General features: G+C 43.3%; 1 protein-coding gene across 9 annotated transcripts in view; it reads left to right on the forward strand.

Moving 5' to 3' along the window:
• The window catches only part of LOC141114251 (beta-1,4 N-acetylgalactosaminyltransferase 2-like), a 330,459-nt gene that overhangs the window by 167,249 nt on the left and 147,486 nt on the right, over nucleotides 1-15,724 (forward strand). For all 9 annotated transcript variants that reach the window (XM_073607828.1, XM_073607829.1, XM_073607830.1 and 6 more), the window contains one exon: nucleotides 10,546-10,695. In XM_073607828.1, the coding sequence (XP_073463929.1) occupies nucleotides 10,546-10,695 (150 nt within the window). The remainder of the gene's footprint in view (nucleotides 1-10,545; nucleotides 10,696-15,724) is intronic.

Genomic DNA, 15,724 nt, shown 5'->3' on the forward strand with positions numbered 1-15,724 from the left:
CTTATAGACCCCAGATTTCTCTATGAAGAGGACGTGTCATGTTGTATTGTTATCACAAGGGATGTTTTAAAGTGTAAAAATAAAAAAGTCATAAAATAAATAATATTTTGTTTTGTAAAAACGCCTGTTTCCCTCCAAGCTCACGTACAGCGGTTAACGCAAACATAGGTGACACCTACATATGTAAACGGCTTTTACACCACACATGTGAGGTATCACCGTGAACGTTAGAGCGAGAGCAATAATTCTAGACCTTCTCTGTATCTCTAAACTGGTAACTTGTACAAATTTTTAACGCATCACCTATGGGGATTAAGTACCGTAATTTGGTGCCATTTCACGTGTGCTTGCAATTTTAAAGCATGATATGTTAGATATCTATTTACGCTGCGTAACATCATCTTTCATATTTTACAAAAAAATGGGGGTATATGTTGTGTTTTGCTTTTTTTAAATTCATTAAAGTGTATTTTTTTCTAAAAAAATGGTGTTTGAAAAACTGCTGTGCAATAAGCATGTGACATAAAAAATTGCAATGACTGCCAGTTTATTCTCTAGGGCCTCTGCTAAATATAAATATATATATATATATATATATATATATATATATATATATAGGCAGCACAGTGGTGTAATGGTTAGCACCTAGCAGCAAAAAGGGTCGCTAGTGGTTCGAATCCCAACCACAACACCATCTGCCTGGAGTTTGCATGTTCTCCCTGTGCCTGCGTGGGCTTTCACCGGGTACTCCGGTTTCCTCCCATACTCTGAAGACATGCTGGTAGGTTAATCAGATCCTGTCTAAATTGGCCCTAGTATGTATGAATGTGTGTTAGGGACCTTAGGTTGTAAGCTCCTTGAGGGTAGGGACTGATGTGAATGTACAATGTATATATAAAGCAACAAGACAGATGAGCAGAATGATAAGGCAGAAGTGTAGTCCAGTGGTAATCCAGGAGTCAGTGCAGGAAGAGTGCAGGAAGAGTTCAAGCAAAGTCAGGAGCAGCTTGAGTTGGCAACGGGTGAGCAATACAGGAACGGATACACAGATGCTTCAGGAAAGTAATAGACTAAACGCCACTGACACAAGACATAGTTTAAATTGCCCGCCTGGTGCTAATGCGCACTCGGGTATGAGCACGTGATCATGCAGGCGCACCCGCTAAAAAGGCACAAATAGGGCTTACAGGAACCATGTGCCTGCACACATGCATGCGTCTTCCCTGACAGCAGATCAATACCACACAGAAAAAAATACTTTAGGAAAAACCTTAAAAATAAATACACCCAAACTGATGTATTTGCTGGTCCCCTTAGGGATTAAGGTACCATAAAGATAAATCCAAAATCATCCCTTTTGCTATATAATAGCAACAACTCCTCTTTTCAGGCTAATTTGGAATGAGTAAAACCCCTTCACTTTTAGGTTCTTAGATGACCCAGCATGATATTTTGCAGAGTGGTCACCCAAAGGGCTTTATCCTTTTTTGGAAGATATCTCTCAAATGCTCCCCTGGTTTTTGTTTTGCCTATATACAATATACCACATGGACATTCAGTTTTTTGAGCCTACTGGATGCACAATTATTAAAGAAATAATATAAAACGATATCCTTCAGACTGGTGGCCTTTTTTGTGGTCATATGAGGGTAGGATCTCATTATTTATTCATATTTTCATTTTTCCCTAATGTGTTCTGTATTTTGTAATGAATCTCATCCTGATTTTGTTATTCACTGTACTTTTTTTTTTGGCTCAGTTCTTTTTGTGTGCAATACTCCTGTCCTGAATCCCCTTCAAATACACCTATACACATACCCTCTCACTGGAAATGTATCTGTTAAATGCTTAGACTCTTCCAAGAAAGCCCATATTTTGGAGAAACTTCTTCCAATTCGAAGGAAATTACCTACTGGAATTGAAGAAATCTGAGTTGGAAGGTGGTGGCTTGTAGCATGGAGGAAGGTGTATCCAGCTGTAGGCTTCCCATATGTACAGTATCTGTGTCTATTCTCCCATCATCTTTATATGTTGTATATTTTTAAATCCAAAAGCAGAATGTCCTCTAGATATTTCTGTTAAGAAGATGTTCTAATTGTTATTGTTCAGTTCACAAATGAACTCTCCCTGAATGTCACTCCACCTCCATACCACAAATACATCACCCACAAATCACAACCAAAGGGCAACATGCTCACTAAATTAACTTGATTGGTAAAACACCAGCGCCTCCCACCAAGCCAGGTGCATACAGACATAGGCTGTGTCCTATGCATGTTATTTTTAATGTTTCACAACTGGTTGTAATTGTTTAGCCAAGAATTTGTCCACCTTATCTGTTGGACTTCTATACCTGAAATTATCGGGCGACCAGGTTGTAATTCATTGTTCTTATGCAACTTTGGTAAAGTCTAAAATGTTGGAATTTTGTATATGTGTCAACTCTCGGATATTTATATTCCTGTTGGGTAACCCCCCCTTTCAAGAATACACAATTTCAAGCATCTATTAACATTTGTCACTAGGTTTGGGAAGGGATTGTCTTATTTTATTATAGTACATTGAGTTGTTGCGCTGTCTATACATTTTTTTCCTATATTAGACTGCAGGAAAACATTACCCCCATTATTACTTGGTTTTATGACCAAAACCTTGTTTTTTATTAATTTCTCTAATGCCTTTCTTTCATTAGGGGATAGGTTGTCCCTACATCATGAGAACCAATCTAGACTCCTCAAATTCACTTAAAGTCCATGAACATGGAGAGATATCTGTTCAGATTCATGGGTGTAATTTTTCTAGATTTTTTTTCCCTAATCCTGTTTCTTTGGGAACATGTACATTCTCTTCCTCTATATCCACATCATCCAACTTAGTATCACATTCAGAAAAGGTCCCAATCCTTATACGGATTAAATTCATGCCCCCTATCAACAAGGTAAATGTTAATCCTTGATTTAGAACCCCTTGAAGTGCTACTCACGCAAGGGGTCACTGATATTAACTGGTTCTTCCCCAAATAGTACATAGGCTTTCAGTCACCCAAGCAACAGTCCATTTTCTCTGGCTCCAATAAACAGTCAAGGGCTTGTCTTTTTGTAATTTATTGCTTGTAAAACTGGTAATAGGAGAGGGATTAGGGCAAGGGATACTCCAAAAGGTTAAGTATTCAGGGATGGGAGGACAATTCCCTTCCTGAGTAAATGTGAATGATAGTCTAAGCATTTATGTTGAACTGTAATAAATGCTTTTGCAAAATCCAGATACGCCGGCCTTCCCTTAGCTACTGTAGATGATGGCTCTCTTTCTTGTAGAATGTTAACAGATTTGTTTGGCAAGAATGACCTTTCATAAATCCATGCTGATTACTACTAATGATACTGTTTTCATCATCTCTAATAGTTTACATACTATCGATGTTAGACTGACTGGCTTGTAGTTTCCAGGTATGTATCTTTGCCCTTTTTTAAATATTGGTACCACTTTGGCCTTTCGCCAATCAACTGGTACCATTCCCATCATTAGGCTGTCTATACAAATTAGAAATAATGGCCTGGCAATAACCTGAGTTCTTTGAGGACTCTCGGGTGTAAGCCACCCTGGTTTATTTATTTCCGTCAAGATTTTCAAGTCTTCATCGAACACTGGCTTCTGTTAGCCACAAGGGTATACTCTGGGATGCTTTAACATTGATACAGTCTTGGTTACTATACCCCTCCTATTCCTGTGTAAAAACTGAGGAGAAGAAAGCATTTAGTACAGTTGCCACCTCCTTATCATTTGTGACCAACTTCCCCTGATCATCCTGTATGGGGCCAATATACTCTGGCCTCGCTTTTTACTGTTAATATATTTTTAAAAATGGGGAGGGGGTTTCACTCTCCTCTGCTATGTTTCTCTCTAAGTCTATTTTAGCTGCCCTGATTGCATTTTTACATTTCTTATTGCATTGCTTGTAGTGTCAGAATGACAACAGTGACTCCTCTGCCTTAAATTATTATAAATTATTATAAAGAACAATTTTTTTCTTTTTATTATATATTTTTACATTAACTTTAGCCACCCAGGTTTAACTCTTGCTCTTTTATATTCATGCCCATTGGAATATACTGAATAATATCTTTATTTATTATGTTCCTAAAGTACTCCCATTTTTCTTCAGCGTTCAATGTCTCTAGGCTTTGGTCCCATTTAAGATCTTGTAGTATTGAGTGCAGTTTAGAAAAGTTGGCTCTTTTGAAATTTTGTGTTCTTGCATTACCCTTGTGCTTCCTTTTCCTATGATTTATATTGAATTTGATTATCTGGTGATTGCTGGTTCCCAAGTTGGCCCAAATTTCCACATCTACGATCAGATCTGTGTTATTTGTAATTAATAGGTCTAGCAAAGCATTCTTTCTAGTAGAGCATCTACTAATTTGCACATAAATTGTCCTGTAAGATATTTAGGAAATGACAAGCCTTAAATTGGTAAGCTGTTTCTTCTGCCCAGTCAATATCTGGATAGTTCATGTCCCCCATTATGATATTATTGCCCTGCCTCGCTGCCATTTCTAATGGTGTTAGGAGATCCAGCTCCTCCTCATTCTTAAGTTTAGAGGGCCTGTAACATACCCCCCAATATTGACATCCCATTTGTTCCTTTCCTTTAAGCTCCACCCACAGGGACTCCACCTCCTCCCTTACCCCATTTGCAATGTCGTCCCTCACGTTCACCAGTAAATCATTCTTGATATACAGGCAAACCCCCCCCCCCTCCACCCTCCTTGTCCCTCTGATACAAGAAATACCCCTGGATAGTTGCCAGTAGGGATGAGCCGAACACCCCCCTGTTCGGTTCGCACCAGAACATGCGAACAGGAAAAAAGTTCGCTCGAACACGCGAACACCGTTAAAGTCTATGGGACACGAACATGAATAATCAAAAGTGCTAATTTTAAAGGCTTATATGAAAGTTATTGTCATAAAAAGTGTTTGGGGACCTGGGTCCTGCCCCAGGGGACATGGATCAATGCAAAAAAAAGTTTTAAAAACGGCCGTTTTTTCAGGAGCAGTGATTTTAATAATGCTTAAAGTCAAACAATAAAAGTGTAATATCCCTTTAAATTTCGTACCTGGGGGGTGTCTATAGTATGCCTGTAAAGGGGCGCATGTTTCCTGTGTTTAGAACAGTCTGACAGCAAAATGACATTTGGAAGGAAAAAACACATTTAAAACTACCCGCGGCTATTGCATTGCCGACAATACACATAGAAGTTCATTGATAAAAACGGCATGGGAATTCCCCCCAGGGAAACCCCGAACCAAAATTAAAAAAAAAAAAAATGACGTGGGGGGGTCCCCCTAAATTCCATACCAGGCCCTTCAGGTCTGGTATGGATATTAAGGGGAACCCCGGCCAAAATTAAAAAAAAAAATGACGTGGGGGGGTCCCCCTAAATTCCATACCAGGCCCTTCAGGTCTGGTATGGATATTAAGGGGAACCCCGGCCAAAATTTAAAAAAAAAATGACGTGGGGTTCCCCCTAAATTCCATACCAGACCCTTCAGGTCTGGTATGGATTTTAAGGGGAACCCCGCGCCAAAAAAAAAAAAAAAAAACGGCGTGGGGTTCCCCCAAAAATCCATACCAGACCCTTATCCGAGCACGCAACCTGGCAGGCCGCAGGAAAAGAGGGGGGGACGAGAGTGCGGCCCCCCCCCCTCCTGAACCGTACCAGGCCACATGCCCTCAACATTGGGAGGGTGCTTTGGGGTAGCCCCCCAAAACACCTTGTCCCCATGTTGATGAGGACAAGGGCCTCATCCCCACAACCGTGGCCGGTGGTTGTGGGGGGGGTCTGCGGGCGGGGGGCTTATCGGAATCTGGAAGCCCCCTTTAACAAGGGGACCCCCAGATCCCGGCCCCCCCCCTGTGTGAAATGGTAAGGGGGTACTTACCCCTACCATTTCACTAAAAAACTGTCAAAATAGTTAAAAATGACAAGAGACAGTTTTTGACAATTCCTTTATTTAAATGCTTCTTCTATCTTCCTTCATCTTCTTCTTCTTCTGGTTCTTCTGACTCTTCTGGTTCTTCCTCCGGCGTTCTCGTCCAGCATCTTCTCCGCGGCGTCTTCTATCTTCTTCTCCTCGGGCCGCTCCGCACCCATGGCATGAGGGGAGGCTCCCGCTCTTCTCTTCATCTTCTTCTTCATCCTCTTCTCTTCTTCATCTTCTTCATCTTCATCTTCTCTTCTTTTCTTCTGCGGGCCGCTCCGCATCCATGCATGGAGGGAGGCTCCCGCTGTGTGACGGCGTCTCCTCGTCTGACGGTTCTTAAATAACGGGGGGCGGGGCCACCCGGTGACCCCGCCCCCCTCTGACGCACGGTGACTTGACGGGACTTCCCTGTGACGTCACGGGGAATGCCACAGGGAAGTCCCGTCATGTCCCGTGCGTCAGAGGGGGCGGGGTCACCGGGTGGCCCCGCCCCCCGTTATTTAAGAACCGTCAGACGAGGAGACGCCGTCACACAGCGGGAGCCTCCCTCCATGCATGGATGCGGAGCGGCCCGCAGAAGAAAAGAAGAGAAGATGAAGATGAAGAAGATGAAGAAGAGAAGAGGATGAAGAAGAAGATGAAGAGAAGAGCGGGAGCCTCCCCTCATGCCATGGGTGCGGAGCGGCCCGAGGAAAAGAAGATAGAAGATGCCGCGGAGAAGATGCTGGACGAGAACGCCGGAGGAAGAACCAGAAGAGCCAGAAGAAGAAGAAGATGAAGGAAGATAGAAGAAGCATTTAAATAAAGGAATTGTCAAAAACTGTCTCTTGTCATTTTTAACTATTTTGACAGTTTTTTAGTGAAATGGTAGGGGTAAGTACCCCCTTACCATTTCACACAGGGGGGGGCCGGGATCTGGGGGTCCCCTTGTTAAAGGGGGCTTCCAGATTCCGATAAGCCCCCCGCCCGCAGACCCCCACAACCACCGGCCATGGTTGTGGGGATGAGGCCCTTGTCCTCATCAACATGGGGACAAGGTGTTTTGGGGGGCTACCCCAAAGCACCCTCCCAATGTTGAGGGCATGTGGCCTGGTACGGTTCAGGAGGGGGGGGGCCGCACTCTCGTCCCCCCCTCTTTTCCTGCGGCCTGCCAGGTTGCGTGCTCGGATAAGGGTCTGGTATGGATTTTTGGGGGAACCCCACGCCGTTTTTTTTTTTTTTTTTGGCGCGGGGTTCCCCTTAAAATCCATACCAGACCTGAAGGGTCTGGTATGGAATTTAGGGGGAACCCCACGTCATTTTTTTTTTTAAATTTTGGCCGGGGTTCCCCTTAATATCCATACCAGACCTGAAGGGCCTGGTATGGAATTTAGGGGGACCCCCCACGTCATTTTTTTTTTTTTTAATTTTGGTTCGGGGTTTCCCTGGGGGGAATTCCCATGCCGTTTTTATCAATGAACTTCTATGTGTATTGTCGGCAATGCAATAGCCGCGGGTAGTTTTAAATGTGTTTTTTCCTTCCAAATGTCATTTTGCTGTCAGACTGTTCTAAACACGGGAAACATGCGCCCCTTTACAGGCATACTATAGACACCCCCCAGGTACGAAATTTAAAGGGATATTACACTTTTATTGTTTGACTTTAAGCATTATTAAAATCACTGCTCCTGAAAAAACGGCCGTTTTTAAAACTTTTTTTTGCATTGATACATGTCCCCTGGGGCAGGACCCGGGTCCCCAAACACTTTTTATGACAATAACTTTCATATAAGCCTTTAAAATTAGCACTTTTGATTTCTCCCATAGCCTTTTAAAGGGTGTTCCGCGGCATTCGAATTTGCCGCGAACACCCCAAATTGTTCGGTGTTCGGCGAACTTGCGAACAGCTAATGTTCGAGTCGAACATGAGTTCGACTCGAACTCGAAGCTCATCCCTAGTTGCCAGCCAGTCATGTGAGTTGTCAAACCAAGTTTCCTTGTGCATTGGCAGCTCCAGTTCCTTCATTTTGTTAGCTAGGCTCCTAGCAATTGTTAACTTGCCTCTTAGTTTTGTATGGGTGCATATTATTTCCTCCTTAGTTGTTCTGTGGCTGTAATTTTTCTATACTGGCCCCCTCCAGCACCTGCTGAATAATATCCAAGCTCCTTTCTATGTTGTTGATACTTCGCAGTGTTGCCACCTGATTCTCTAAAGCCAAGATCTGAGCTTCCAGAGAAACAACTAGTTGACATCTCACACACCAGTATTCACCCTTGAACGGCTTTTCAAGGATTGTATACATGGAGCAAGATGTGCACTGGTTTGTATCACCAATCTATGCCACTACTTCCCACTACTCTAACTGGGATACTCTAGGAAAAAGTAACTCCAGGCTCTCCAAGTTATTTCAAATGGCTCCCAGTAATTCAAGTTACTCCCAATATGCTAAGTTACTTCAGAATTACTCGCAGTACTCCTAGTTAGTCCAAAATTACTCCCAGTACTCCAAGTTACTCCAAATGACTCTCAGTACTCCAGTTACTCCCAGTGCTTCAAGTTACTCCAAATTACTCCCAGTACTTCAAGGTACTTCAAAAGTACTCCAACTTACTCCAAAATTACTTCCAGTGCTCCGAGTTACTCAAAAATTACTCCCAGTGCTTCAAGTTACTCCAAAATTATTCCCAGTACTCCAAGTTACTACAGAACTCCTTAGTGTTCCTCCCGCATCTGATAGCTTGCCTCGGCGTGCCTCCTCCACAGCATGCGTGCCTCCTCTCCCACTTCTCCAAAAGCTTAGGTGTTCATGGAAATGAAGCTGGCACAAATCGCTCACTTAGCCTATGGGGAATGTTTATGTTTCAACTTGTTTCTTCAAACCTAATACACTCTATTTCCTCCTTATTTGTTTATCTAAAACATTTCTATGTTGACAAAAAAATTCCTTTACAGTGGAATCCCAGGCTTAACCCTAACTACTCTTAAACTGGCCCTTCCCCACCTCCACCCCCTGGGTCTCCCTTGGATAGAGGAAGATGCTCACAAATACCCACTGTCTGGATGTGGCATTCTACAGGCTGTGCTATTGATGAATGCCTGAAGGTCTTTGTTTTTCAATATACCGTGGTTCTCACAAAACAATATATGTTAGTGCATACATTTTTCTGTGCCCACTAACACCAAAATTAAACAAGCAAATACCATCTACAAATTATATAGTGGTAAAAAAATAAGATCGCTCTTACAATAACAATCAGTGGGGCCACGGTTCCCGCATTACTTCGGGTTTCAGTTTAGACGCATCACCCGGCTCCGCACTATGCGTGTCATCACATTCAAATGACTTGGTCATGGGATAGAGGCCTGGTGCACTCATATAAACTTTAGTGCAATGACAATTTATAGCTGCCATTAAAACCTCTCAAATATGAATGAACTACTGCATATGAATGGCAGTGATGTGCTCTCATCCTGGCCAATCAAAACGATGAATATCTGAATTCAGAATAAGACTGGCCAAAGATGTCATTGACTGGTGGGGAGCCCTGGGACACTGCAGCACTGGAGTGGAGGTGAGTACTAAAGTGGAACTAATACTTACCTCCTCTTCATTGATGTGAGGTCTGTAAGCTGTCATGGCAGTGCCGCCATCTTTGCCTGGTTTTCCTCTGGAGTTGGCATCTTTGGCCATCTTGTTTGGCCGGTGTGGCACGATGTAACTTCCGAGCAAGAACACAGAAGTTAATTCATCCCTAAACCCTGCATATGCGCAGATCACCGCACACGCTAAAAAAAAGATAGCCAACAGGAAAGTATGAAGCTCCTATTGTTAAAGAGACATAGGGATCTATTTATAAAAAATGCTGTTTGAATACCCTTGTAAATGTTTTTAATATGTGTGAAATGTTATTTTCAGGATATTTAAGTTGACTTTCATAGGGTGAATGTAACATTCATTTGACAAATTCACTGGTGAAAAGTTAAGCACATTTTTTATAAATGGTCTCCATAGAATGTCTTTTGTGAACAAAATAGCTTTCTGCTCTCAATTGTTCTGACAAAATTCTGCTTTAATTTAAATTGTAGGTCATTTATTTAAAATGCATTTTTAAAATCTTAAAGTAGAACTGAAGGCAAAACTTTTAGTAAAAGAGAAGTCATATTTTTTTTTCTGTCTGTGTCTCACTGGAGAGATTCCCCTTCATTTCCTATCCCATAGCCAGTACAGAAAGTGAGAGGAAATCCCTCCAAAGTGCGGTAATCCCAGATTGTCACCAGAACTAGTGTCCCCATTGGAAGATTTTCCTTGCTGTTCTGGGGACAAGACAAAATTTGAGTTTCTTTAAATTTCACTCTGGGTGGTAATGGTAAACAGGACAAATAGAGAGGGTGAATCTCCCTAACTGAGGCGCATACAATTAAAATGTGACAGGTGCTCTAATCCCTCTCCACTGTATTCAAAGCTAAAAAAAATGACCTTTAGATGTACTTCGGACACAGAATTTGATATATATCTCAGGATGTTGGGTCATATATCTACCACATTCTAATGTAATGCTCCTTTTAATTTATTTATGTTTCAGTTTTCCCGTCCCCAAGAAGAGTGCATGCTCTTGCCAATCATTGAGCAAAGGAGGGGTTCAGGTGCATCAACTCAAGGACTATTTGCCTGCAGATGATTTAAAATCAGCATCGGAGAGACGTAAAAAGGAATATGAACATTACAAAAAAAGGTAAGACACTGCTGTGAAGTGTGGGTGCATGTGTGTGTTGGGTAAACCTTTTCTAAGGGCAAATTCACATGGGCAACTGGGGTAAAAGCAGGCAGTTGAATCAACGTTTTACTACTCTCTTGACCACCCACCTAAATTAGAGCATGCAGCAGCTCAAATATGTACATATGTCAAGGCAAAAATTAAACAGCATGGGAGGCAGTACCGCCAACAAATGTGACCCAGTCAAGTGAATAGGGCTTGTGCCTCAAACAAGGATTCTTTTTCAGAGGGGAGGCAGTATACAGCCCTGGTCAAAAGTTTTGAAAATTACACAAATATTATTTTTCACAAAGTCTGCGGCCTCCGTTATTTGCATATATTCCAGAATGTTATGAAGAGTGATCAGATGAATTGCAATTAAATGCAAAATCCCTCTTTGCCATGAAAATGAGCTTAATCCCCCCAAAAAAACATTTCCACTGCATTTCAGCACAGCCATAAAAGGACCAGCTGAAATCATGTCAGTGATTCTCTTGTTAACACAGGTGTCAGTGTTGACGAGGACAAGGCTGGAAATCACCCTGTAATGCTGATTGAGGCTGGGTTCACACTGGTCCGACAAACGCTCCGACATTGGGAGCTCATGTCGCATGACATGTGAAATTCAATGTTTCCCTATGGGAGCCATCCTAACTGGTCCAACACAAGTCGTTCCGACTTTAGAAATGCTCCCTGTACTACTTTGGTCCGACTTTGATCCTACTTCAGCCCATTGACTATCATTGAAGTCTTGCATGATCCGACTCCGGCATGCAACTTGTGCTCAGATGATCTTGAGGGGCAACTCCGCGCCAAATTTTAAATAAAAAACCGGCATGGGTTCCCCCTCCAAGAGCATACCAGGCCCTTGGGTCTGGTAAAGATCTTAAGGAGAACACCCTACACCGAAAAATGGTGTGGGGGTTCCCCCCAAATCCATACCAGACCCTTATCCGAGCACGCAGCCCGGCCGGTCAGGAATGGGGGTGGGGATGAGCGAGCGCCCCCCCCTCCTGAACCGTACCAGGCCGCATGCCCTCAACATGAGGGGTGGGTGCTTTGGGGCAGGGGGGTGCAAGAAGGCAGAAGGGAGAAGGCAGAAGTCCAGCCACCGCTAGCAAAAGAGCTGAAGAAGATAGTGGAGGAGCCGGCAGAAGATCAGGACACCGGGAGGAAACGCCGGAGAGACCCCCGAAGTCGGAAGAAGACCCCCGGAGTCGGAAGAAGACCCCGGAGCTGCCTAATAAATTACTTTAAAAACCTGTGTACTGTGTTTTTTCATTGACACTTTTTTCCCTAGGTGAATGGGTAGGGGTAAATCGTACCCCATACTCATTCACATAGGGTGGGGGGCCGGGATCTGGGGGCCCCCTTTATTAAAGGGGGCTTCCAGATTCCGATTAGCCCCCCGCCCGCAGACCCCGACAACCAACGGCCAGGGTTGTTGGGAAGAGGCCCTTGTCCTCATCAACATTGGGGCAAGGTGCTTTGGGGTGGGGGGGCCGCAGGGCTCCCCCTGCCCCAAAGCACCCACCCCCCATGTTGAGGGCATGCAGCCTGGTACGGTTCAGGAGGGGGGGCGCTCGCTCGTCCCCACCCCCATTCCTGACCGGCCGGGCTGCATGCTCAGATAAGGGTCTGGTATGGATTTGGAGGTTTTTTCGGCGTAGGGGGGTTCCCCTTAAGGTCCATACCAGACCCAGGGGCCTGGTATGCTCTTGGAGGGGGGAACCCATGCCATTTTTTTATTTAAAATTTGGCGAGGGGTTCCCCCTCAAGATTCATACCAAACACATTGGCGGGGATCCAAGTCGGATCCCCGTTCATTGAAAGTCGGACGCATGCTGGCTTCATGACGCAGGACAAAGTCGGATCCAAAGTAGGACGGCTGTCGTGTCGCACCAGTGTGAACCCAGCCTGAGTTAGAATAACACATGCAGTCATCATTGCTTTGCAGAAAAAGGGATTCACAGGCAAGGATATTGCTGCTACGCTGCTACTAAGATTGTATCTGAATCAACCATTTCTCAGATCATCAAGAACTTTAAGGTGAGAGGTTCAATTCTTGTGAAGAAGGCTTCAGGGCGCCCAAAAAAGTCCAACTGCAGGAACGGGGCACCACCAGTGCAGAACTTGCTCAGGAATGGCAGCAGGCAGGTGTGAGCACATCTGTACGCACAGTGAGGCAAAGACTTTTGGAGGATGGCCTGGTGTCAGGAAGGGCAGCAAATAAGCCACTTCTCTCCAGGAAAACCTCAATGACAGACTGATATTCTGCAAAAAGTACAGAGATTGGATTGCTGAGGACTGGGGTAAAGCCTTTTTCTCTGATGAATCCCCTTTGATTGTTTGGGGCATCTGGAAATAACCTCGTCTGGAGAAGGAAAAGGTAAGTGCTACCTGTGTCATGCCAACAGTAAAGCATCCTGAGACCATTCATGTGTGGAGTTTCTTCTCAGCCCAGGGAGTGGAGTCACTCACAATTTTGCCTAAGATCACAGTCATGAATAAAGAATGGTACAAAAACATCCTCCGAGAGCAACTTCTCCCAACCATCCAAGAACAGTTTGGTGATGAACAATGCCTTTTCCAGCATGATGGGTCACCTTGCCATAAGGCACATGTGATGACTAAGTGGCTTTGGGAAAAAAACATCAACATTTTGGGTCCATGACCAGGAAACTCCCCAGACTTCAATCAAATTGAGAACTTGTGATCAATCCTCAAGAGGCGGGTGAACGAAACCCCCCCCCCCACAAATTCTGACAAACTCCAAGCATTGATTATGCAAGAATGGGCTGCCATCAGTCAGGATGTGGCCAAGAAGTTGATTGACAAAAGGCCAGGGCGAAATGCATAGGTCTTGAAAAAGAAGAGTCAACACTGTAAATATCGACCCTTTGCATAAACTTAATGTAATTGTCAATAAAAACCTTTGACACTTATGAAATGCTTGTAATTATACTTCAGTATACCATAGTAATATTGAAGCAGCAGACTTTGTGAAATGTAATATTTGTGTCATTTTTAAAGATTTTGGCCAGGGCTGTAGTTGCATTTGTAAGCAGGTCCTTAGAGAAATAATGGAGATGTTACAGACTCAATGGGGTTTATTTACTAAAACTGGAGAGTGCAAAATTGGGTACAGCTGGGCATGGTAGCCAATCAGCCTCTAACTTCAGTTTGTTCAGTTAAGTTTTGACAAAAAAAATAATGGAAGCTGATTGCTTTCTATGTAGAGCTGCACCAGATTTTGCAATCTCCAGTTTTAGTAACTCATAGAAGCCAGGCAGCTGACCTTTTTAGAAGGGAAAATCGGCAATGGTAGCCTCGGTTTCTGCACAAAGCAAGAAGCAAATTCTGAAGGCTTTAGCAGTCTCTAGGCATTATAACGTGTAAAAACTCTCGGCTTAGAATAATATTAATGATGACGATTAATAATAATAATTAAAAAATAGGGTGCAAATAATCTGCCAAAACATTAGAAACAAAAGGTTTATAATTCCTTAAAAAAATAATTAAAAAATTATTTAGGCAATTCAAATGTAGTCATAAATATATTGTCAAGTCAACCCTACATTGCAAAATTTGCTCTAGACATCTATATTCACTTCCTGTAGTTAATCTTTAAATGTTGTGTTGCCAAGATGTAAGATTAATGAAAAACAATGAGTAATTATAGATGTGTAAGGTTAGTAAGTTGTTAGTCATTTTAAAGCGCAGGGCGGGGGGGAGAACGTTTTCAGCATGTACAGAAAAATATTTTGATCTTGTCACCAGGCTACACAACATACAGTATCTCACAAAAATGAGTACACCCCTCACATTTTTGTAAATATTTTATTATATCTTTTCATGTGACAACACTGAAGAAGTGACACTTTACTAACAGTAGTGAGTGCACAGCTTGTATAACAGTATGAATTTGCTGTCCCCTCAAAATAACTCAACACGCAGCCATTAATGTCTAAACCGCTGGCAACAAAAGTGAGTACACCCCTAAGTGAAAATGTCTAAATTGGGCCCAAAGTGTCAATATTTTGTGTAGCCACCATTATTTTCCAGCATTGCCTTAACCCTCTTGGGCATGGAGTTCACCAGAGCTTCACAGGTTGCCATTGGAGTCCTCTTCCACTCCTCCATGACTACATCATGGAGCTGGTGAATGTTAAAGACCTTGCGCTCCTCCACCTCCCGTTTGAGGATGCCCCACAGAGGCTCAATAGGGTTTAGGTCTGGAGACATGCTTGGCCAGTCCATCACCTTTACCTTCAGCTTCTTTAGCAAGGCAGTAGTCTTGGAGGTGTGTTTGGGTTCATTATGTTGGAATACTGCCCCGCGGCCAGTCTCCGAAGAGAGGTGATCATGCTCGGCTTCAGTATGTCACAGTACATGTTTGCATTCATGGTTCCCTCAATGAACTGTTTAGCAGTTAGAAGGTCTAATTGCAATAAGTAATTCTTGAAAAAGTGTTAGCCAGGGCTGCAAGCGATCTCCTGCTGCCGTGAGTGCTTTCCTGCTGCGGGATCTCCTATTCTTTTGTCTCAGACTCTGACTATACCAACATACTACACTATAGAGCTTCTTTATATTTCCCCATTTACCTGGTTTGGCACATTCTGAGTGGCGTTCGGCTGTTCATCTGGTCCTGGAAAAGAGCATCACACTCTAGGCTCTGGGACCCCTGGAGGAACTGATGAGAGACCCCCCCTCCCCCGCCAAAGTGACCATCTAACCTCTTGGTTATTTTAAATGCTGCTTACCTTACAGCAGTAAGGTAAGAAGTTAGTACACCTGCGGGTGTCATGTTACACCGAAGATTCACAGCACAATAATCACAAACGTCACCTGTTGATGCTTGTCAGCACCTTATGGTTTGCACGTTTGCACCTTCTGCCAGTTGGAAGATCTCATTACTTCCGGACTGCGATCCATTTGCACTTTTATACATATGGACTTTTTTGAATGATTTTTTCTTTATTGCACCGGTCTGTTTTACATTGAAACA

This window comes from Aquarana catesbeiana, linkage group LG12 (genome assembly GCF_042186555.1).
Source record: "Aquarana catesbeiana isolate 2022-GZ linkage group LG12, ASM4218655v1, whole genome shotgun sequence".
Classification (NCBI taxonomy): Eukaryota; Metazoa; Chordata; class Amphibia; order Anura; family Ranidae; genus Aquarana; species Aquarana catesbeiana.